General features: G+C 29.6%; 2 protein-coding genes across 8 annotated transcripts in view; both read right to left on the minus strand.

Moving 5' to 3' along the window:
- Positions 1–261: 261 nt before the first annotated feature.
- Positions 262–1,864, minus strand: LOC130445929 (uncharacterized). Its single transcript, XM_056781877.1, has 2 exons — positions 1,608–1,864; positions 262–850 (listed from the first exon to the last, which is right to left on the minus strand). Exons 1-2 carry the CDS (start codon positions 1,752–1,754, stop codon positions 443–445), a joined length of 555 nt encoding a protein of 184 aa, XP_056637855.1. The 5' UTR covers positions 1,755–1,864; the 3' UTR covers positions 262–442.
- An 865-nt stretch (positions 1,865–2,729) lies between these two features.
- LOC130446291 (synaptotagmin-7) overlaps positions 2,730–24,664 on the minus strand; it is a 263,793-nt gene continuing 241,858 nt past the window's right edge. For 5 of the 7 annotated variants that reach the window (XM_056782778.1, XM_056782573.1, XM_056782697.1 and 2 more), the window contains 5 exons: positions 19,286–19,426; positions 12,385–12,642; positions 11,803–11,971; positions 9,399–9,611; positions 2,733–9,247 (listed from right to left, as the gene is read on the minus strand). In XM_056782778.1, coding sequence (XP_056638756.1) covers positions 9,147–9,247; positions 9,399–9,611; positions 11,803–11,971; positions 12,385–12,642; positions 19,286–19,426 — 882 coding nt within the window. In that variant the 3' untranslated portion in view covers positions 2,733–9,146. Of the gene's footprint in view, positions 9,248–9,398; positions 9,612–11,802; positions 11,972–12,384; positions 12,643–19,285; positions 19,427–24,664 lie in introns of all 7 variants that reach the window. The other 2 variants (XR_008910147.1, XM_056782487.1) reach the window with 2 other exon arrangements.

Here is a 24,664-nt window from a genome sequence, read left to right on the forward strand (position 1 = left end):
AATGTATAAAATGACAGAAAAAATTGAACCGACTAGAGTTGATATTCTGGATACGGTTCTGTAACAGTAACCTTGAATCGAGTTCATGCAGAATTGCCTCTGGTACTTTTGAAAATATAATACAATAAATATTTCGAAATTTGATTCGTCAAAACTTTTAATAATTTGTGTCGTAGAAATATTTTGCATTGACGATGATTTGCTTTAGGTAATTTATTTTCAGGAACAGGAACCATTTAGAAGAATCAGTAAATGATACACTTTTATGAATAATTCAATTATATTAGAATATTATATAGAATGAACAGTATTTTCAAAAATCATAGCATAGATTAACAATTATTGCACATCAACACGTTAAAATATATATTAAGAGAGCTTGATTATATTTTCTCCAGCAATATATTAAAAAATACAGGGGATATGCTAAAAATAATGTGTCCTATTTTATAAAACTCTTCATCTGTTTGGTTTGATGTGACATCGAGTATTGGGCATGTTCAGCTTTTTCGATCATCGCGTCCAATGCGCTGAGATCCTTGTCTAATCCTTTTTGTAAATCGCTTTTCCTCATCGACGTAACGATTTTGGAAGGTGTCGATGTTTCGGTGGTGTCAGTATATGGATTAGTTGTTTCTTGTGGATTTGGTGTTTCTTTGTTTTCTACTTGTTCTACATCCAAGGAAGACTGCGAAGTAAACGATCCCAGACGATTTTTTAACAGACCCGCTACAGATCCGCAGGATATCTTCATTTGATTGATTTTCGACTGGGTTTTCTTCAATATATTGTTTACTTCATCTAATTTTCCCGATGTTTTTGTGAGTCCTTCATGTTCCAAATTGATTTTCTACACAAAAATTAATATAAAATGTCAATTTTTGGTTTTAAATCAACGAAATATAGTAAAAACGTGAGCAATATCTAAACATGTGAATAATATCTTATATAATAGATAGGCAACACAAAATACTACCGTGTATTGAAACGTATTTAATTAATATTAATGGTGGTTTATTATTCTGTTTCTAACAAAGTTACAATAAGCTTATTTAAATTGTTTCCCTCATAGTTGTTTTCAAACAAATATATATCAGGAGATATATATTGTAGTAGAATGCACTTTTTTGCACCCCCCAATAAAAAAATTTATCCTTTGAAATCACCTGATTAGTAGATTGACCATCTACTAAAGTCAATGAGTCAACGCAGAAAAAAATTTTCCGAAAATTTAATCTATTTCAGTCCTCTATTTAATATTCGACCCCGAAAGATTAAACACTTTGTATACGGAGTGAAAAAACTTGAGACACGAGTTGATAAAATATTATTCATACCATTTTTCAAATGAATAAATTAATTTAAGAAAAAAAGAATATTTTCTCTTCTTTTAATCAAAAAATTAATATTATATATTAGTTTAGGTCATGTAATGTTTAAAATTTTCGAAATTCTCAATGATTTCGTTGTCAGCTAAATATATATAAAAAAATGCGTTTACTCAAACATGGCGGAACTAATTTCATATCAAATTAATTTTATCACAATAAGTATTCATCTCTCATTTTCTTAAAAAAAAATATGCACAAAATTTTTTTTTCACCAACCTTCAAATTTTCTACATCGACTTCTTCCTCAAGGACCTCCTTTTGCTCAGTTTTCTTTAAATTTTCCATAAAAATGTCGTAATTTGGTTTTTCGATTCCCAATAGTTCAGCTCTCATGCATTCGTATTCGTAAGTACCTTCAGCCATTTTTTACACAATATTTTTAATTAATATTAAACTAGGTATTACAATTTATTTCCTACTATCACATGTTTATCTGGAATATAAGCAATTTCAACTGTTGGCAGCACTGTAATGAAGGATGTCTTCTGATCAATACTTCGAGAGTAAAAAGGGCAACGTTGTCAATAGTTAGAAAATAGTATGGATATTGAATAAATGAGGTTATATCCATATTTTATATAATTCATATATTTTTTCTTCAATTATATTTCTAGTGAATAAATATTCTTTGTTTTATTGGTAAAATATGATATTTCGGAATACAATTGCTAATGGTGTACTGTTCTTATTAAATTAGAATTTAAAAAAAAACCTGAAATATATATAAAAAGGTTGTTAAAAATAATTGGAGGAATATGTTGAATTTGAGAGAATATTTTTATAAAAATTAAAAAAAAATTAAAATATTAAAAACTTCGGGAAGTTGAACGCGAGTCGTTTTTACAATAAAAATCAATATATGTATCTTGATACTGTACCAGCGCCATCTTGTGTGTGCGATATTTTACGGCTCTTTCCCAAAGTAAAATACATTTTTTTATATTTTATGGTTAGTTTTTAACAATCTTTTCAAATATGTTAAAACTTTTATCAAATGATTTTGACTGCTTTAATGAATATCTTTATCAAAACTAACAATACTATTCTTATAAGAATCACATGTTATGCAACTATCATTACACTTGTATGTATGGTTGCCTATCCCACATTTATTGAACATATTTAAGGTAAAATAATTCTGTGTTTTGAACAATACCTTCACAAAAACGACTTTTTCAATTTACTATTCTGGTTTTATATTTTTATTTTGAATTGGCAGTGGATTTTTATTTAAGACCCTTTCATTTTATATAAAATACAAATTTAATTGAATTGAATATCGTTAAATAATATAAACAGAAAAATGGAACTGGATAACGAAATAAAACAATATTCTAAATTAAATACGTTTATTTTTTACTAATAAATACTTCTACAATATTAGATTACTGTTAACTAACATATATTTACATACATTTAAATGTTTTGTTGTTTTTCAACATTTATTTGATGATGGCAAAACCTACACAACATGTAGTTCTCTTTTAGTAATTTTAAGAGTAACACTTCATAAAAATCCTTCAAATGATAAAATTCAAGTTCAACAATCTTTAACGTGTTTTGGACTTCGTAAAATACCTCGAACAACTGCGGTACCCTTGTAAAATATAGATACAAAGTCGAATGATTAACATAGTTGAAATTGTTGCCTATCGAAATAACAAAGCTTGTTATGATATAAATTTCATTTTTATTAGTGTATTTTGTATGATAAAACATCTGGAATTTATCAGCTATTTAAAAATGGCATAACAGAAGTTGATAAATGGGAATTCAGTAGTAGATCGAATCGCAATTAGAACATAAAAACCATTAAAAAAAAAACAAGAAATTATCTAACACCAAAAAAAATCATGACGATTTTCATTTAGGATATTGTTTTGCAATAATTCCCAGCTTTTTACTATGTAATTGTACCCTTTCATTCCCAATTTGCCGTAAGAGAATAAGCATGAATATAAAATTATTTCTGAATACATTTATTAGTCATTTGAAGTAAGAAAGAATGAAATTGATTACTTAATGATACGTTAATGTTTTCTAAGATGATTTCACGGAAGTCTAAACCACAATATATAAAAATCCTAAGCTTTCTTTTAAAAATACATCGAACTATCATTACTTTAGTATACTAGATAGCTAAACTGCTTTAAAATGCCAACATTTTATCCCGTAATCGAAAATTACAACTACTTATTTTTCTAAATAATTTTTGAAAATATTTTTCAGTATGTAAACGCAAAAAACGATACGTTTATTTCAGGCACTACAGTTAAACTGCTTCTTCTACACCCAGTTATCTAGGTGTTATCTTTCTAACACTTTTGAAAAAACTTGTCGAAATTATTTATTGTTTTGCTGCAAACAAATAAAAACATCGATATACACTTTGATTTTTTTAAGCTTATTATTTTTAAAATGGTGTTTTTCTTTGAATATAGTCTAGCAAAATAAAAATAGAACGAGTCCTAATGGTATGCAGATTAAAAATAGTGTTACGATTAGTAGATCAGTAGCGCGGTTATTAAAATGATAAAATAAACATGTATACTTACAGATTTTAAAACAAAAATTAAATTTTTAGTAACATAATTATTTGTATCATTTGACAATGTTGCAAATACAGATTTCCATAGCAATTCTTAGTTTTGGAACGACCTATATTTATTTTAAATCATTAGACGTTAATCAATAATGAATAGATTTAAAAAAATATTATTTTTCGGAAGTGGGGTCATAAAGAATCCAAAAGTACATACAAAAACGAACTATTTCAAAAAATAACAATTAAATATCACAATTACCAAACATTTTTTAGGTTAGGTTAGTTTAGGATCGATTAGCTAAATATTTTGAGAACTTGAAAAATAAAAACATTTTTAATATATAATGTATATGTGGAAAGGAATCTTATAGTCTATTAAGTTGAACAGTTGTTTAGAATATATTAAAGAGGATATAAAGCCAACATTTCAACAATAAAAGTTTATCCATAATAAAAGTAGGCAACCACCATTGGTTCGCTATAAATTATGACCGTGAAATGTCCTCGTAAAGTCTAGGGAATAATAAAATTCATAATTTGCTATACTATAGTTGATTAAACAATGAATTTTATATAACAGTCATGAATTTTCTTAATTTACATCTATAACTATTCTGAAGCAACAATTGAAAAGCACTCAACAGGAGTTTTCCACAATTAAAATTTGAGGTACCACAAAAGATTTAGAGATTACGAATTGTGAATTTTGTCTCGAAATAATAAACTTGTAGATCAAGTTATTTCAAAAGCGATCTTGTTCAACATCGAGCTTGATAAAATTTTGAAATATATTACAACAGATAATCAACATCGAGTTTTCACAATTGGCCACATATTAACAGTGTAACGATACTTATCTATGATTAAAAAAATACGTGAACTACCAATTTTATCGCATCCATTGACAGAAAATTTTTATACCAAGCCAAATTGATGATGAGATTTCAAGCATAAAATTACATTAGCAACCCTTAAAAACTCACAATATAAAGCAGATAGTTGTTAATGTTTCTTTCATTACATATTTTAGTTGGCAACACTGATTTATCACCAGTAGACATTGATTATAGGCCAAGCATAGGGTATTTGGCTTGACAAAAATAATGACAACAAAAAGATTTTACGATTTTTTCAAAGATTGTAAAAAGATGAATAGGTTTGTGTTTCTTAGCTCGCATTTCTGGTTCCTATTATTTATTGAAAAATTAAATGCAACAAAGACGCGTTTTATTTCTTACAACTTTGAAATTAATAGAGAAATCAAAACTTTTCAATAAGACGATTTGTGGAAAATAAAAATATCTACAAAATATGAGATAGAACGTCTCAATTGAACACTTAGACCCTGAGAAATTGAGAATAAATCGGAAACACTGACGTTTTAAATGTCAATTTTTCAGTTAAATTGCCCACTTTTTCAACGTTTGCAGCAAGTTTTTTCCAATTGGTCTGTATACCTTATCATAAATCCGATTATAAATTTAAAAATTTCGTAAATTTGACATCAACCACTTAGATGTCTGGAAAAGCGTTTATATAATAATAAACAAATGACGATGATGTAATAGCCCCGCAGAGAAAAAACTTTCCTATATCAGGGCTATTACACAAATGAATCTACTTTCCAGAATCTCTTTCCACGATGATGTAAACTATGATGGAATCGTCTCTATAAATACCGCTTATTGAAAAAGATTCAATTATTTTTTGGCATAAAAACATCCCATTGTATGCCAATAATTCTCCTAGTTTTATTTATTTCTCTTGTGGCGATCGGTTCGTTGCTAAAATTTTTGTTACAATTATGCATTTTCAAATCCCTACAGCTTGGCCTATTAATCTAGTGGAATGTGTAATGGCGTCATATGACGTAACTAGAATTCCACTGAATTTATTTGAAATCATACAATATTAATTTACCTGTCGATGAATGCTTACTACTGAATTTATAGCAAAAAATATTTTGTCCATATGAAAATTACAAGTATATCGAATCTATCGCTATATTACAAAAAGCACATCAAAATTCTTTGCAAAAACACCCAAAATCACATATCTGATCGTTCCTTCAATGACCTTCTCCGAAAAATCCATTCTGAATTCATTCTAGTTAATTTTACTATACAGACAAAGATAAAGCGTGTTGTCGTTACACTTGTAGACAGTTAAAACTACATAATAATTTAGTTTTACTGAAATTTTTGTCGTTCAACTTTAAAATTAATATTTTTTATATAGTTCATTGCCTCATTGTTCAGCAGTTAATATATAATATAATTAGTTCTTGTGCGCACGTACTGCAGCACTGTGCGTCAAATACAGAGATTTGGAGGGGAGAATAAACTTCGAGAGACGCCATTTTGAGCTTCCCATTAGTTACCGTTGATTCAAGAATTTTCTGAGACAACATACTCGTATTTCGGAACTTTGGTAACAGATTACGCGGTTTTAGTTTATAAATGTCAGTTAGTGAACACTGTTGCTGTCATTTAACGTTTCTTCTTGGAACGATGTCGTGTGGGTTCTGTACAGTATTCGATGTACTCGTATGACACCTTACAGTTTTTGTCAACATTGAAAACTGTACAGGAAACAATATCAGAAACTACATAATGACATGTGGCAATTAATAGTTGTTATGTATTATAATTTTTATGAAATTTGCCGCCGATGCTAAAATCAGAATAGTAGCTTACGGCATTATTTGACGTTTATTCTCCCTTCCACATCTCTTGCCAAATCCAAAACATGGAATAAAAGAGAAGAAGAAAGTTAAGTTGTCATTAAAAAGAACGTGTAACTGTATGGTTAATTATTAATAAAATTACGAATATAGTTATTGCAATTAGTGAATATTTCGTGTACGTTATTTTATATTAGTCCAGTTCCTAGAGGATACACGACAGTACGTTTTGGGTAGCGCATTGTAATTAATATAAAAACTTTTAATTAGTATATTAGTAGACGAAATCCATTGAAAATAATATGGAACCTGTTTTTTGTGCGGAAAATAGTTGAACGATGAAAATTTAAGCATTAAATCTTATAGCTATTATAATATGAATATTCACATTTAATATAACAATATTTTAACATTACTACAAGGTATCACAAAAAATACTTCTCATTTCAGAGACTTTTTTCGCAGTTCTTTTTTTGAATATTTGTTATGTTATTTAGACATCGTTTATATTTTATAATTTAATATTAAAATTGTTCCATTTTTGAAAATATCATCAACGTTGTAATTTTTTTTGTGGGAAAATTAATGAAGAAATTTTCGTAGATGGAACAACCTGCATATTTCTAATTTAAGTAGTTGTGCTCGTGAAAGAGTTAGAAATATAGGGATTCATAAAAAAATAAATTATGATTAATTTTAAAAATAGTTCATTTATATCAATAAATATGTTTCAACTAATTCGTTAATGGTTTGTTGATAAAGATTCCATTACAGCGCTTTTAATAAATAAAACTACACACAAAGTGATTTGAATAAAAGGGCATTTAATTAATGAAACTTTCAGTCAAATATTTTAACTAACCAAGTAGGGTCTTTCATAAATAAACTGTCATGCATCTTCATTGATTCTTCACACCAGTTGATTTTCAGTTTCATTGAACCCAATAAATGCCAAAAATGAAAAAAATTGTATCGAAAAAGTTTGTATAACAATTTGTTCAAAAAATTGTGAGTTATTTGCTTCACAAATTCATGAAAAAGTCAAATTTCAAATAGATTATGATGCATTATTAATAGTAATGAAATACAATTGATTTTTTATAAAAATCATTTTTCTGTATAGTTTTTATAGTTGGTAATAATTTTTAAGGTAAATAGAGGTTTAGAAATACTACTGTATTTTTTGGAATGTAAAATATTTTTGTGTAAATAAAAAAAAATAGATATTTTATACATTTTGAAATATAGAGATTGCCTTAAATGTCTCACCTACTACACTATTTGTACCAGTCAACAAGTGAAATTTTATCTTAATATTTAGAAATATATCGCTTTTCTCGCTGGGATTGAATATTTAAGTTTCAAATCAGATTTATATTTCAATCCAAACTGTACCCTTTTAAAACATCCGCGTTTAAAAAAAACATTTTAATACCGACAATTATGAGTAAGTAAGAATAAACTACAAAATCTGCAATAGTTAACTGAGTATTGAAAAACATTGATAACAATAATTATTTATTCAATAAATAAGCACATTAAAACCACAAAATAAACATTGACATGATATTAGGAAACTTCACACTACACTACTCTACGTCAAGGACTGTTTCATAAAGAAGACGACGGTCTAATTTCATTACAATCCAATTTTGTGATGTCACAAACTACGTTGCCATCCTAAGCAAGCTTTTATCTTGATGATATTGACAAGAACAATGGTCATATTGAGTTCAGTTAATATTTCTTCAATCTTTTTAGTTGATATGCAGCCCCGCTTCGATTTTTTGGATCCGTTTCTCATTTTGTGCTTTTAACTTTTTCCAAACATAGAAATTTTCTCATTTTTTATTCACCTTATGAAGTGATATTTCAAGGAAAGCAACTACATTATTTATTATTTTGTTGTTTGCTTACATTTTAATATAAAATGAGGTAATGTCGTGTAACTTGTGACGTCAGAAGATAGTCTGACAGATTTGGTTAAGTAGACCGTCCTTTGCTTTATGGTCCTTGACTCTAAATGCATAATTAAAAACGATTACACCAACCATAGACAAAGAAATTCAACTAAATAATAAGCAGCGAAATTTAATTCGACTTCGGATATGTTTTGATATAAATATTTTAGTCAAAATTGATAGTGATAATTTTTTATTTTAGATTATTAAATAATCGTACGCGATTATAAAAAAGTATGAGTCCAAATTTCTAATTTAATTAAATTTCGGTGATTCGTATAAAATTGAATAGTTTTAACGATGTAGGGTGAGATTTTTGCGTCTTTTTGTGTTATAAACTGAATTATGAAGATGTTGCTGAATAATTTTCTTATTCTCCATAAAAAACATTTAAGACAACCCCTTGGATATGTTTTAATTAATAAAATTTGACAAAAATCAACGAATATAAAATATAAATATATAGTGAGATAACATGAATATTAAATAGATAATATCCGTTTATAAATACTTTGAAAGATGATGTGAGGTGCTTTCGAAGTTATATTCGTTATACTATAATTTTCTTATTCTGGTTTAAGTCTATGCCATTGTATAACATTCTGTCTTGGTTTGGTGATCATGTCCTGCCAATGTTTGGTTTCAGAAGCGCCGGAGCCGTTTTTACCTGTAACATTCACAATAAATCAATTAAATAAACATACAGTATGGCTCATTTAAATTGACAACATGTAAAATCTGGGTAGGGTGTCCTAAAACTTGAAAAAAAAAACATTTGATACATACAATTTAAATGAGAAGATATTAAAATTACATACCTGCCAATAATATTCGTCCTATCAACTCATTTCTTCCAATATTATCAAAGTCCATTACCATTACGTCTAAAGAACATTCTCGAATCTTCTCCCATGGTACGGTAAAAGAAAACGAGTCGTTAAAAACAGGATTGAGGGTACATTTGAAGATGGCCGTTTTTCGTTTTTCTATACGTTTATCGCCGAATTGAAGCCATACTTTTACGTAAGGATCTATAAAAAACACCAATTAATATAAAGCATGTAATGAAATACGTAGCAGTATTGTGTATTGCCTGACTAGAAGGTTACGTTTCATATTCGATGGAACGAAATGGAGTGCCGAGAATAATGATCAATTTAGTAATTTTAATATTGACTCTTATTCCGTTCAGAGTACGACAAATCTGTGACAAAAACGATAATTGAAAGAAATTTGATCAAAATAACATTTAAAATGTTCTTGTTCGTGTTTCGGAATATTGGCCACCTATCAACGATGTTGTGAACACCATCATATGTCATAAATTGAATTACAGATTTCTCTAATTTGACATTCAGCGTATAGTTACGCGGTTACCTAATGTAAATTTCGGCTGATTTTCTAGTACAAATAAACTCTTAGTGTTTTATTTAAAGACACGTATTTGACGGTTTTACAATTTCTAGATTTTCTGGAAATCTATAAATGATTTTGTAATTTTCGTTTTTGATGATCGTACTTTTTTAGACCCTGATGATTTGCCTAGATTTTACGACTGTAAAAAATCAGTTGAAGATATTTCTGCATAGGCTCTATGATGATAAATTCTATTACAAACTCAAAAGAAATTCACAAACTTTCGATTTCGTTTTACATTTTCTGATTATTATTTATTAAGATTCCACCAATACTCTTTTGGATTTTTCACAAATAATTAATTATCTAGATAGTTTTATTTACAGAAATAACAGATTACATTAAATTTTTACTGTCAAACACAAATAAATAACATCCTCTATAATAATACCTTTTCAGTTAGGTATATCTTCTTCTTTTTTTCCAAATCAACAACTATCCCGTAGTTAACCATAGAAAAATAAAAAAAAAAGAAGTTTCCTCAACATTATTAAATACCTCTTGTGGTCAGTGTTGCCAGAGCTAGTACAATTGTACAATTTTAGTGTATTTTATACGCTAGTACATTTTTCTTTTTTTCTAATACATTTTCCCTGCGTTCGCAAATATAAAGTTATTTTATATTTTTATTTAATAAAATAAATTAGAAATTGTACTACATTGTAACAATAATTAGAAAACAGAGCCAAGTTGATTTATATTTAGATCGTGAGATTTTTGTACTGCATTGCTAATTTTATCGGTAAACTATATAAATTTTTCATCCTTAAAATAATAATTGACACAGTCTATAACATTTTTGGAAAAAAAATTTAATTTAAACTTATGTTTATACATCTTTCTATAATTTTATTAAATTTGTTTGAATTTGGTACAATCTAGTACATTTTCTAGTTCAATTTTTACATTCAGCTTTTAAATTGTGGCAACACTGCTTGTGGTATAGTTACTTCAGCTGTCATTATTAGTTCACAATGGATGATTTATTTCCAACAAATTTTAGACGATTCTTGTATGGTATTGTCCAAAAGAATAATATTTTGACTAAATTCTCTCATTGGTAATTTATTTTTTCATTAGACTTTTTGTTAACTCTAAACACTACTTACCCCTAACTGATTTTCGTCTTTATACTGTCGACATTATAAATCTGTCGTAATGATGTTTAAATTACGATATTTTTCGTTTTCCAATTTCTGTTTTTTAAAATAAAAATTGGAATTGATGCAAATGGATTGTTCGCAAATAAAATTTGCTGCAAGGTTTCAAATTGACGTAGTTCTCGTTTGATTACATTTCCCCTAACAGGATATTCCCGCCATAATTTCACGCGCTCTATTTCTGATTTACGACTCCCTCTACTGATATCTATATAGATTGATTATAGGTAGGACAGCAGTTATTCACGTTTAATGCTCGATTAACCTTTGAACGGACATACAGTACGTTTAAAAACTTTCGTTTCAACGAAAATCTGTGATTAAAAATCAACATTAGAAGTTGGTAGTTGTACGTTGTTGAAAAATAAACATGACAACGATAATAATAGTAAACATCTTCCATAGTTTTGTGTATGAAATGAAAACACGTCTAGTAAATAGAGCAGAAAGTCCATTTCGTTTTTTTTCTTTCTATAGAGACATGGGTTAATGTAAACAAACAACGGGAATAGAGGTGGCGAGGTTAGTTCAATGTGAAATAATTATTATTTACATTTAGGTTAGAAATAGAATATCTCGTTGTTCTTCTCATTATTTTATGGTAATTTTGGAGTTGATTTGAAGATATATGAATTGGTTTATTTACCTGATTTTCCGTTGATGTCTTTTGCTTTAAGATTTCGTGCTTTGATCAAAGTTAACGTCAAAATGCTGCTACTAGGATGGTAGCATAGCGAAGTTAGTAACTCGCCGCATTTATCTTTTGCTGGAGGCTTTAACGCCTTCCAAAATGAAGGTTTTTCACTTAAATCAACCTGGAAAAAAATTATTTATTTACTATCTTAGAAAGCGAGAAGGTACAGTACAAATTCTATTAGAATCAAAACCCTGTTTGGTTTTTTACTATTTTCCATTTATCTTGACACAAAACTAAATTTCCGTTGTTTAAGCAGTATTAAATATACAGGGTTTGATGAAAAATACGATCGATTAGTTTATTAAAAACAAAGTAAAAAGGTAAATGGATAATCTATTCACTGGAAGCATTTATGAAATGTTTTTTCTTGACCTTGATGCTCGCGTATGATTCAGGGAGAAGTCAGTCAATGATTTTCGAGAATTTTCGTCTCAGAATCACATCCATTGTCATCACCAGATACATAATTTTTTGTCAAAAGATTAACTATTGAATTATTGTGATAAAACTAAAATTTTGTCGAACATTTACCTGACATAATGGTAGGAATACTTCTCCGATTGAGTCGTCCCTGGAAAACCTGTCGTAGTCGAAGACGTGCAGATGCAGTATTCTCGACTGCAGTTTCTGAATAGGAAATCCTTCGAAGTAGAAGGTCTCGTTCCATCGAGGATTCAACGTTCTACGTTTTATCTTTGTTTCTAAACGATGTTTCTTATCGGGTAATAGCGTGACGCGGACGTAAGGGTCACTAGTACCTGACAGATCTTTGGCCGGTAGATCTTTACCCTGAAACAATATACAGTATTAAGTAAAGGGTATTAAGTTTATAAAGACTGTGCTGTGTCTCTTACAACAAACTAACTGAATTAGAGCAAAAAAATACGTTCTTGGAATAAAAAACTTCATGTTTGGATCTGTATGCTTTCCTGTCCAAATAATTTGAAATAAAATGGATATTTTTCTTTTGTACCAAAGAATCTTTACATAAATAAATCTCTATGCTTTCCTGTTAGGGAATCTTCAAATAAAGCGAATCCTTCTGCTTCCTGACTCAAAAAACTTCAAATAAAATGAAAAATTCCATTTCCGCATCCAAGGATCTTTATATAAATAGATCCTCATGATTTCCTGCTAGGGAATCTTCAAATAAAAAGAAGCTTTCTGCTTCCTGACTCAAAAAACTTCAAATAAAATGAAAAATTCCATTTCCGCATCCAAGGATCTTTATATAAATAGATCTTCATGCTTCCCTGTTAGGGAATCTTCAAATAAAGCGAATCTTTCTGCTTTCTGACCCAAAAACTTCAAATAAAATGAAAAATTCCATTTCCGCATCCAAGGATCTTTATATAAATGGATCTTTATGCTTTCCTGTTAGGGAATCTTCAAATAAAGCGAATCTTTCTGCTTTCTGACCCAAAAAACTTCAAATAAAATGAAAAATTCCATTTCCGCATCCAAGGATCTTTATATAAATGGATCTTCATGCTTCCCTGTTAGGGAATCTTCAAATAAAGCGAATCTTTCTGCTTTCTGACCCAAAAACTTCAAATAAAATGAAAAATTCCATTTCCGCATCCAAGGATCTTTATATAAATAGATCTTTATGCTTTCCTGTTAGGGAATCTTCAAATAAAGCGAATCTTTCTGCTTTCTGACCCAAAAAACTTCAAATAAAATGAAAAATTCCATTTCCGCATCCAAGGATCTTTATATAAATAGATCTTCATGCTTCCCTGTTAGGGAATCTTCAAATAAAGCGAATCTTTCTGCTTTCTGACCCAAAAACTTCAAATAAAATGAAAAATTCCATTTCCGCATCCAAGGATCTTTATATAAATGGATCTTTATGCTTTCCTGTTAGGGAATCTTCAAATAAAGCGAATCTTTCTGCTTTCTGACCCAAAAAACTTCAAATAAAATGAAAAATTCCATTTCCGCATCCAAGGATCTTTATATAAATGGATCTTCATGCTTCCCTGTTAGGGAATCTTCAAATAAAGCGAATCTTTCTGCTTTCTGACCCAAAAACTTCAAATAAAATGAAAAATTCCATTTCCGCATCCAAGGATCTTTATATAAATAGATCTTTATGCTTTCCTGTTAGGGAATCTTCAAATAAAGCGAATCTTTCTGCTTTCTGACCCAAAAAACTTCAAATAAAATGAAAAATTCCATTTCCGCATCCAAGGATCTTTATATAAATGGATCTTCATGCTTTCCTGTTAGGGAATCTTCAAATAAAGCGAATCTTTCTGCTTTCTTACCCAAAAACTTCAAATAAAATGAAAAATTCCATTTCCGCATCCAAGGATCTTTATATAAATAGATATTTATGCTTTCCTGTTAGGGAATCTTCAAATAAAGCGAATCTTTCTGCTTTCTGACCCAAAAACTTCAAATAAAATGAAAAATTCCATTTCCGCATCCAAGGATCTTTATATAAATGGATCTTCATGCTTCCCTGTTAGGGAATCTTCAAATAAAGCGAATCTTTCTGCTTTCTGACCCAAAAAACTTCAAATAAAATGAAAAATTCCATTTCCGCATCCAAGGATCTTTATATAAATGGATCTTCATGCTTCCCTGTTAGGGAATCTTCAAATAAAGCGAATCTTTCTGCTTTCTGACCCAAAAACTTCAAATAAAATGAAAAATTCCATTTCCGCATCCAAGGATCTTTATATAAATGGATCTTTATGCTTTCCTGTTAGGGAATCTTCAAATAAAGCGAATCTTTCTGCTTTCTGACCCAAAAAACTTCAAATAAAATGAAAAATTCCATTTCCGCATCCAAGGATCTTTATATAAATGGATCTTCATGCTTCCCTGTTAGGGAATCTTCAAATAAAGCGAATCTTTCTGCTTTCTGACCCAAAAACTTCAAATAAAATGAAAAATTCCATTTCCGCATCCAAGGATCTTTATATAAATAGATCTTTATGCTTTCCTGTTAGGGAATCTTCAAATAAAGCGAATCTTTCTGCTTTCTGACCCAAAAAACTTCAAATAAAATGAAAAATTCCATTTCCGCATCCAAGGATCTTTATATAAATGGATCTTCATGCTTTCCTGTTAGGGAATCTTCAAATAAAGCGAATCTTTCTGCTTTCTTACCCAAAAACTTCAAATAAAATGAAAAATTCCATTTCCGCATCCAAGGATCTTTATATAAATAGATATTTATGCTTTCCTGTTAGGGAATCTTCAAATAAAGCGAATCTTTCTGCTTTCTGACCCAAAAACTTCAAATAAAATGAAAAATTCCATTTCCGCATCCAAGGATCTTTATATAAATGGATCTTCATGCTTCCCTGTTAGGGAATCTTCAAATAAAGCGAATCTTTCTGCTTTCTGACCCAAAAAACTTCAAATAAAATGAAAAATTCCATTTCCGCATCCAAGGATCTTTATATAAATGGATCTTCATGCTTTCCTGTTAGGGAATCTTCAAATAAAAAGAAGCTTTCTGCTTCCTGACTCAAAAAACTTCAAATAAAATGAAAAATTCCATTTCCGCATCCAAGGATCTTTATATAAATAGATCTTTATGCTTTCCTGTTAGGGAATCTTCAAATAAAGCGAATCTTTCTGCTTTCTGACCCAAAAACTTCAAATAAAATGAAAAATTCCATTTCCGCATCCAAGGATCTTTATATAAATAGATCTTTATGCTTTCCTGTTAGGGAATCTTCAAATAAAGCGAATCTTTCTGCTTTCTGACCCAAAAACTTCAAATAAAATGAAAAATTCCATTTCCGCATCCAAGGATCTTTATATAAATAGATCTTTATGCTTTCCTGTTAGGGAATCTTCAAATAAAGCGAATCTTTCTGCTTTCTGACCCAAAAACTTCAAATAAAATGAAAAATTCCATTTCCGCATCCAAGGATCTTTATATAAATGGATCTTCATGCTTTCCTGTTAGGGAATCTTCAAATAAAGCGAATCTTTCTGCTTTCTGACCCAAAAACTTCAAATAAAATGAAAAATTCCATTTCCGCATCCAAGGATCTTTATATAAATGGATCTTCATGCTTTCCTGTTAGGGAATCTTCAAATAAAGCGAATCTTTCTGCTTTCTGACCCAAAAACTTCAAATAAAATGAAAAATTCCATTTCCGCATCCAAGGATCTTTATATAAATAGATCTTTATGCTTTCCTGTTAGGGAATCTTCAAATAAAGCGAATCTTTCTGCTTTCTGACCCAAAAACTTCAAATAAAATGAAAAATTCCATTTCCGCATCCAAGGATCTTTATATAAATGGATCTTCATGCTTCCCTGTTAGGGAATCTTCAAATAAAGCGAATCTTTCTGCTTTCTGACCCAAAAACTTCAAATAAAATGAAAAATTCCATTTCCGCATCCAAGGATCTTTATATAAATAGATCTTTATGCTTTCCTGTTAGGGAATCTTCAAATAAAGCGAATCTTTCTGCTTTCTGACCCAAAAAACTTCAAATAAAATGAAAAATTCCATTTCCGCATCCAAGGATCTTTATATAAATGGATCTTCATGCTTTCCTGTTAGGGAATCTTCAAATAAAGCGAATCCTTCTGCTTCCTGACTCAAAAAACTTCAAATAAAATGAAAAATTCCATTTCCGCATCCAAGGATCTTTATATAAATAGATCCTCATGATTTCCTGCTAGGGAATCTTCAAATAAAAAGAAGCTTTCTGCTCCCTGACTCAAAAAACTTCAAATAAAATGAAAAATTCCATTTCCGCATCCAAGGATCTTTATATAAATAGATCTTTATGCTTTCCTGTTAGGGAATCTTCAAATAAAGCGAATCTTTCTGCTTTCTGACCCAAAAAACTTCAAATAAAATGAAAAATTCCATTTCCGCATCCAAGGATCTTTATATAAATGGATCTTCATGCTTTCCTGTTAGGGAATCTTTAAATAAAGCGAATCCTTCTGCTCCCTGACTCAAAAAACTTCAAATAAAATGAAAAATTCCATTTCCGCATCCAAGGATCTTTATATAAATAGATCTTTATGCTTTCCTGCTAGGGAATCTTCAAATAAAAAGAAGCTTTCTGTTCAAGCATCAAGGATTTAAAAAAATTTAAATTTGCATGTTTTTTTGCGCAAAAATCGAACAAAAGATCGAAACGTTGACATTTCAAAAACTCTTGGATAGTTTTATTTTGAGTCCCCTACCCGGGACACCATTCGAAATTACATACTAGATAGGACAATAATTTCAACAATGATAATATAGAAGATTCTATTTCTGTTTCTGTTCTTCTTCTTTATCCAAGAATCTTCCTATAAATAGATCTGTATGGTTTTCAGTACAAGAATCTTCAAAATGAAATGGTTCATTCTACTTCCAAATCCAAAGATTTTCATATGGATATGAGTGAACTACTGCTCAATGATTTTTGTATAAAATGGATTTTGCTTCTCCTTTTTTCATGAACGAAAAAGAAATGACAATGCATTGCGTTGAGGTTACTTGCTGTAAACCGGTTTTTACTTGTTGGATTTGCTCTGTTGCAAATTTTTTTCTAAAAAAACAAACCAATATCCATATTTACTCACTGTTAAAGCTTTTAAGTAAGTAGGATTAACTAAAATATTAACTTTGCTATTTTTATTTGAAATATTTCAGTCTCATTAACTTTCTCTCTTTTTCTAATGTAGCGTTCGTAATATTCATTTCACGTTCAAGGTGATGAATTATGAAAAATAATTGCTTGTTATGAATTCTGTCACGAATGAAAAACAAGGTAGAAAAAATTGATTAGAGACAGGAGAGAACTGGGTGTAGTTGGAATCGATTAATCAACGAAGTGCGAAAAAATTACGAGTTACACCTGATTGCCCATTGATCGTTTTCCATTAGCGAAGTCTGTTCGCCCTTTTGGCGACATACCAAAAGCCAAAATGGAAGTTTTTAACTGCGAAGAATTTTCAATGAATCATATCGAGTGTTTTCTTTTGTTGTTTAGCAAGCACAGAATCAAAATACCTAAATAGAAGCAGGGAATGAATGTATTCGATAATAATTTGATTCTAATGAAAAAATCTGTTATTGAACGATAGAAGGTTCACACATTTGTTGCTAAAAATACTTTTAAATAATTAATCCTTCTCATAAAACGTTCCTTACCAAATGAATACAATCCCAGAAGTTGTGGGACTACATTGAACGTTAACTTTTTCATTGCATCTTGTACTGGGTGGGCAATTAAGAAGTTTGGGTTTATGGGTTTCCATTTTTTTTAAACACCATTGTTGTACTTTCAAAAAGAGAACCAGTATTGTTTAAATCATCAAAAGTGAATTGGACGAGACTGTCTCTGTCTGGAAACGACATTAATTTTTCAAACCACCCTTTAATGTGTTTTTTCCATAATTGAAGTACGTGATTTTTTTTTCGTGGAATGATGGGTTTCAGTAACAATTTTTTTCACGAAATGAACGTCTGTTTGTGTCGTTATACGACTGGAATTTTAGTTTCCACGCGGTTCCATATTGAAATATCAGTCATACATTTTTATATTTATGCGGTAGGATATGCAGGTCAACGATTTCCCTAAAGGGTGGCGTAGATAATTCTCGCATTACGAGAGGGCGAGACAGGTCAAAGGACACGACACGGGTTCACAAAGAAAATTACTGAAAGTTTTTTAGACAGATTCAAATCACGTCCTAAATCGTTTAAATCACTTTGTGTCAAGTGAGGTTCTCTTGAAGTTGATAGTTCATAACTTATCCTGATGACTTGGAACAATTTCCTTTGTAGAATCCTGACTTTATGAAGGTTTTGGCGTAGACTGTTCGGTTCTATATAGAGTTTGGATACTAGTCTTATTTAGCTCAACCTAATGGTAGCCTCGCAGATGTCTGGATTGATAAAACTGTTTCTTTGTGTAACAAACTGACATAGACCGTGAAGCCGGTCCTATTGTATTATATGAATAGAATATAAAGTTTTTTTATACGTCAACGTTTCTTTGTATTGTTTTTATAAGTTGTTCAAATTATGACATCACCGTTTTTATTTGTTTACGGCAAATTAGAGATTTCGAACATTCTGGATAAGATTATGATGTATATAAACGAGTCTCTAACAGCCGTAGTAGTCAGTAAATCATCCGATGTCGTAGTGAATCGGAATTGTAAAAAGTACACGTGTATTTAAATAAATTAGTATGTTAAGTGTTCAGTAATAAGTATTAGTGAATAGTTTATTGTATTTAGTGTTGATGTATATATAAATTGAGGAAGTAAATAAGAAAAAAAACGTTTCAGTATATAATATGTAAGTTAGTTGAATGCAATAGTTAGTAGAGTCGTCTAAATGAAGTTATTAATAAAAATGAAGTCAGAAATGAATATGTAGTTGTCGCAAAGAAACTGGACGTGATTATAACAAAATTATTTACCATGATTACGTATTGCAACTTACCTGTATTATTCTAAGAATGAGCGTTGTGTTTTGAAAGTCATACTCCAAGGAAAAATGTATCTGCCCAACGTTTTCTGAAGGTTCAGAATTGTCAATGTACATGTCCACCAACGATATTGAGCGATTTTGAAGAAATGCCATCTGTAAGAGAAAAATAAAATCGCATAATAGTAAAAAATGTACAAATCGACTCTCAAGTTGCTCTTTGAAAACACTATTTACATTTATGTCTCGCCTTGAACTAATGTGAATTAACAGCATCGTCTCCAGAGATCAAAAATTAAGTTAGTTTGGACCAAAGATCCTGAAAACGATTCTTTGGTTACAGAAACGTTTGGTTTGGTTAAGAGAAAAAACAAATTAATGAGTTTTTGTTTGGTTTTTCATCAAAAATACAAGATTTATTTTTTTTTCAACCTACAAAGATGGTCAGGAATCCAGCTGGTTCAAAAGTTCTTTAACTGACGACGATATAGATGTTCGTGATGAAGGGAGTCGAAGTCGCAAATCTGTTCAAAATGACCAAGCAGTTGAGGAAACTCGAAAGTGAATTATCGATGCAATATTCGGAAGTTTAAATATCTGCCTGGTACTTTGATATAACCACAAAATTGGCCGAGTGGCTGCAGCTTTGGAGTTTTTCGACCGTTGTAGTACTGATGGAGAAGGTTTTTGGAAATCCATCACAATAATAGATGCAAACACCCTCCAATAGGTTCTAAAAGATTCTTATGAACCCGTAAGTATATGGCAAGTTTTTTTAGTTCCAATTAATGCAGATTCATATTGTGAAACTTTGTGATAACTCAATTTCAAAGGGACATTTTCGAACACCTAGCACAGAATGATTTTCAACTTTTCCCTAAAATGAAGCGGTGACTTGGAGTCTTCTGTTTACAGCCCATCGGAGGTTGAAAAAAAAACTTTTACTTATATATTCAGTTGTTATTTTCCCACAATTCCAAATAATTTTCCAAATGAAATATATTTTCAACAACACATATCCTCAAATTTAACTGTCAACTCAACGAAATTAACGATGTTTTGAGACAACAACACAGCAACCGGAAAACTGCTTTAAATCTCGATTGTGTATGGAAAACAATGAAAAACAAGTTTCTTTTGGTGAAATATAAGTTAGCGGATTAATTTTTCATGACTAGAGAATCGTTAATTAAGAAAAAAATAATTAAAGATCCGATTTATTTTGCCGGCACGAATTTTGAACCGTTGGCTAAATTTGTGTCAACTAAATTAATTTTAATTTTAATTAAATTAAAGTCAGTTCGGTTTTTGTTTCAAACCTTAAGGGCACATCGCGTCATCGCGAAACCTAATGAAAATGTAAAATAATTTGGTTGGATATTTTCTTACTTAGCGATTTATTAAACTGTACAATTTTTATCGTATATTATGAGTTATAAATCTTAATCACCCTTGTAAGACAAATCCCGACGCACCATCCAAGTTAGATCAAACTATTCTCATTAATATTGATATTTTTACTATTTCTAGGCCTCCACTGTACATATTGAACGTGATTGTTTCTATTTTTGTTTATTTTGTACAGTTTTATGCAAACAACGATTATGAATATTGAATATGGAAAGTTTTACTTATATTCAGAAACAGATAAACTGCAATGTTACATATTTTGTTTATAAAACTCACTGAGACGTCAATATTTCTTTGATTAAACTCCACAGATTGAGACTCTATTTGTTTTACTTATATTGAGTTACAGATAAACTGCAATGTTACATATTTTGTTTATAAAAAACACTGAGACGTCAATATTTCTTTGAGTAAACTCCACAGATTGAGACTCTTTCTGTTTTACTTATCTTTAGTTCCAGATAAACTGCAATGTTACATATTTTGTTTATAAAAAACACTGAGACGTCAATATTTCTTTGAGTAAACTCCACAGATTGAGACTCTTTTTGTTTAACTTATATTGAGTTACAGATAAACTGCAATGTTACATATTTTGTTTATAAAAAACACTGAGACGTCAATATTTCTTTGAGTAAACTCCACAGATTGAGACTCTTTTTGTTTTACTTATATTTAGTTCCAGATAAACTGCAATGTTACATATTTTGTTTATAAAACTCACTGAGACGTCAATATTTCTTTGATTAAACTCCACAGATTGAGACTCTATTTGTTTTACTTATATTGAGTTCCAGATAAACTGCAATGTTACATATTTTGTTTATAAAACTCACTGAGACGTCAATATTTCTTTGAGTAAACTCCACAGATTGAGACTCTTTTTGTTTAACTTATATTGAGTTACAGATAAACTGCAATGTTACATATTTTGTTTATAAAAAACACTGAGACGTCAATATTTCTTTGAGTAAACTCCACAGATTGAGACTTTTTTTGTTTTACTTATCTTTAGTTCCAGATAAACTGCAATGTTACATATTTTGTTTATAAAAAACACTGAGACGTCAATATTTCTTTGATTAAACTCCACAGATTGAGACTCTTTTTGTTTTACTTATCTTTAGTTCCAGATAAACTGCAATGTTACATATTTTGTTTATAAAAAACACTGAGACGTCAATATTTCTTTGAGTAAACTCCACAGATTGAGACTCTTTTTGTTTTACTTATCTTTAGTTCCAGATAAACTGCAATGTTACATATTTTGTTTATAAAACTCACTGAGACGTCAATATTTCTTTGATTAAACTCCACAGATTGAGACTCTATTTGTTTTACTTATATTGAGTTACAGATAAACTGCAATGTTACATATTTTGTTTATAAAAAACACTGAGACGTCAATATTTCTTTGAGTAAACTCCACAGATTGAGACTCTTTTTGTTTAACTTATATTGAGTTACAGATAAACTGCAATGTTACATATTTTGTTTATAAAAAACACTGAGACGTCAATATTTCTTTGAGTAAACTCCACAGATTGAGACTCTTTTTGTTTTACTTATATTTAGTTCCAGATAAACTGCAATGTTACATATTTTGTTTATAAAACTCACTGAGACGTCAATATTTCTTTGATTAAACTCCACAGATTGAGACTCTATTTGTTTTACTTATATTGAGTTCCAGATAAACTGCAATGTTACATATTTTGTTTATAAAACTCACTGAGACGTCAATATTTCTTTGAGTAAACTCCACAGATTGAGACTCTTTTTGTTTAACTTATATTGAGTTACAGATAAACTGCAATGTTACATATTTTGTTTATAAAAAACACTGAGACGTCAATATTTCTTTGAGTAAACTCCACAGATTGAGACTCTTTTTGTTTTACTTATATTTAGTTCCAGATAAACTGCAATGTTACATATTTTGTTTATAAAACTCACTGAGACGTCAATATTTCTTTGATTAAACTCCACAGATTGAGACTCTATTTGTTTTACTTATATTGAGTTCCAGATAAACTGCAATGTTACATATTTTGTTTATAAAACTCACTGAGACGTCAATATTTCTTTGAGTAAACTCCACAGATTGAGACTCTTTTTGTTTAACTTATATTGAGTTACAGATAAACTGCAATGTTACATATTTTGTTTATAAAAAACACTGAGACGTCAATATTTCTTTGAGTAAACTCCACAGATTGAGACTCTTTTTGTTTTACTTATCTTTAGTTCCAGATAAACTGCAATGTTACATATTTTGTTTATAAAACTCACTGAGACGTCAATATTTCTTTGATTAAACTCCACAGATTGAGACTCTATTTGTTTTACTTATATTGAGTTACAGATAAACTGCAATGTTACATATTTTGTTTATAAAAAACACTGAGACGTCAATATTTCTTTGAGTAAACTCCACAGATTGAGACTCTTTTTGTTTTACTTATATTTAGTTCCAGATAAACTGCAATGTTACATATTTTGTTTATAAAACTCACTGAGACGTCAACATTTCTTTGAGTAAACTCCACAGATTGAGACTCTTTTTGTTTTACTTATATTTAGGTACAGATAAACTGCAATGTTACATATTTTGTTTATAAAAAACACTGAGAAGTCAATATTTCTTTGACTAAACTCCACAGATTGAGACTCTTTTTGTTTTACTTATATTTAGGTACAGATAAACTGCAATGTTACATATTTTGTTTATAAAAAACACTGAGATGTCAATATTTCTTTGATTAAACTCCACAGATTGAGACTATTTGTTTTACTTATATTGAGTTCCAGATAAACTGCAATGTTACATATTTTGTTTATAAAACTCACTGAGACGTCAATATTTCTTTGATTAAACTCCACAGATTGAGACTCTATTTGTTTTACTTATATTGAGTTACAGATAAACTGCAATGTTACATATTTTGTTTATAAAAAACACTGAGACGGCAATATTTCTTTGAGTAAACTCCACAGATTGAGACTCTTTTTGTTTAACTTATATTGAGTTACAGATAAACTGCAATGTTACATATTTTGTTTATAAAAAACACTGAGACGGCAATATTTCTTTGAGTAAACTCCACAGATTGAGACTCTTTTTGTTTTACTTATATTTAGTTCCAGATAAACTGCAATGTTACATATTTTGTTTATAAAACTCACTGAGACGTCAATATTTCTTTGATTAAACTCCACAGATTGAGACTCTATTTGTTTTACTTATATTGAGTTACAGATAAACTGCAATGTTACATATTTTGTTTATAAAAAACACTGAGACGTCAATATTTCTTTGAGTAAACTCCACAGATTGAGGCTCTTTTTGTTTTACTTATATTTAGGTACAGATAAACTGCAATGTTACATATTTTGTTTATAAAAAACACTGAGACGTCAACATTTCTTTGAGTAAACTCCACAGATTGAGACTCTTTTTGTTTTACTTATATTTAGGTACAGATAAACTGCAATGTTACATATTTTGTTTATAAAAAACACTGAGACGTCAATATTTCTTTGAGTAAACTCCACAGATTGAGGCTCTTTTTGTTTTACTTATATTTAGGTACAGATAAACTGCAATGTTACATATTTTGTTTATAAAAAACACTGAGACGTCAATATTTCTTTGAGTAAACTCCACAGATTGAGACTCTTTTTGTTTTACTTATATTTAGGTACAGATAAACTGCAATGTTACATATTTTGTTTATAAAAAACACTGAGACGTCAACATTTCTTTGAGTAAACTCCACAGATTGAGACTCTTTTTGTTTAACTTATATTGAGTTACAGATAAACTGCAATGTTACATATTTTGTTTATAAAAAACACTGAGACGTCAATATTTCTTTGACTAAACTCCACAGATTGAGACTCTTTTTGTTTTACTTATATTTAGTTCCAGATAAACTGCAATGTTACATATTTTGTTTATAAAAAACACTGAGACGTCAACAT

Source organism: Diorhabda sublineata, chromosome 1, assembly GCF_026230105.1.
Source record: "Diorhabda sublineata isolate icDioSubl1.1 chromosome 1, icDioSubl1.1, whole genome shotgun sequence".
In the NCBI taxonomy this organism is placed as follows: Eukaryota; Metazoa; Arthropoda; class Insecta; order Coleoptera; family Chrysomelidae; genus Diorhabda; species Diorhabda sublineata.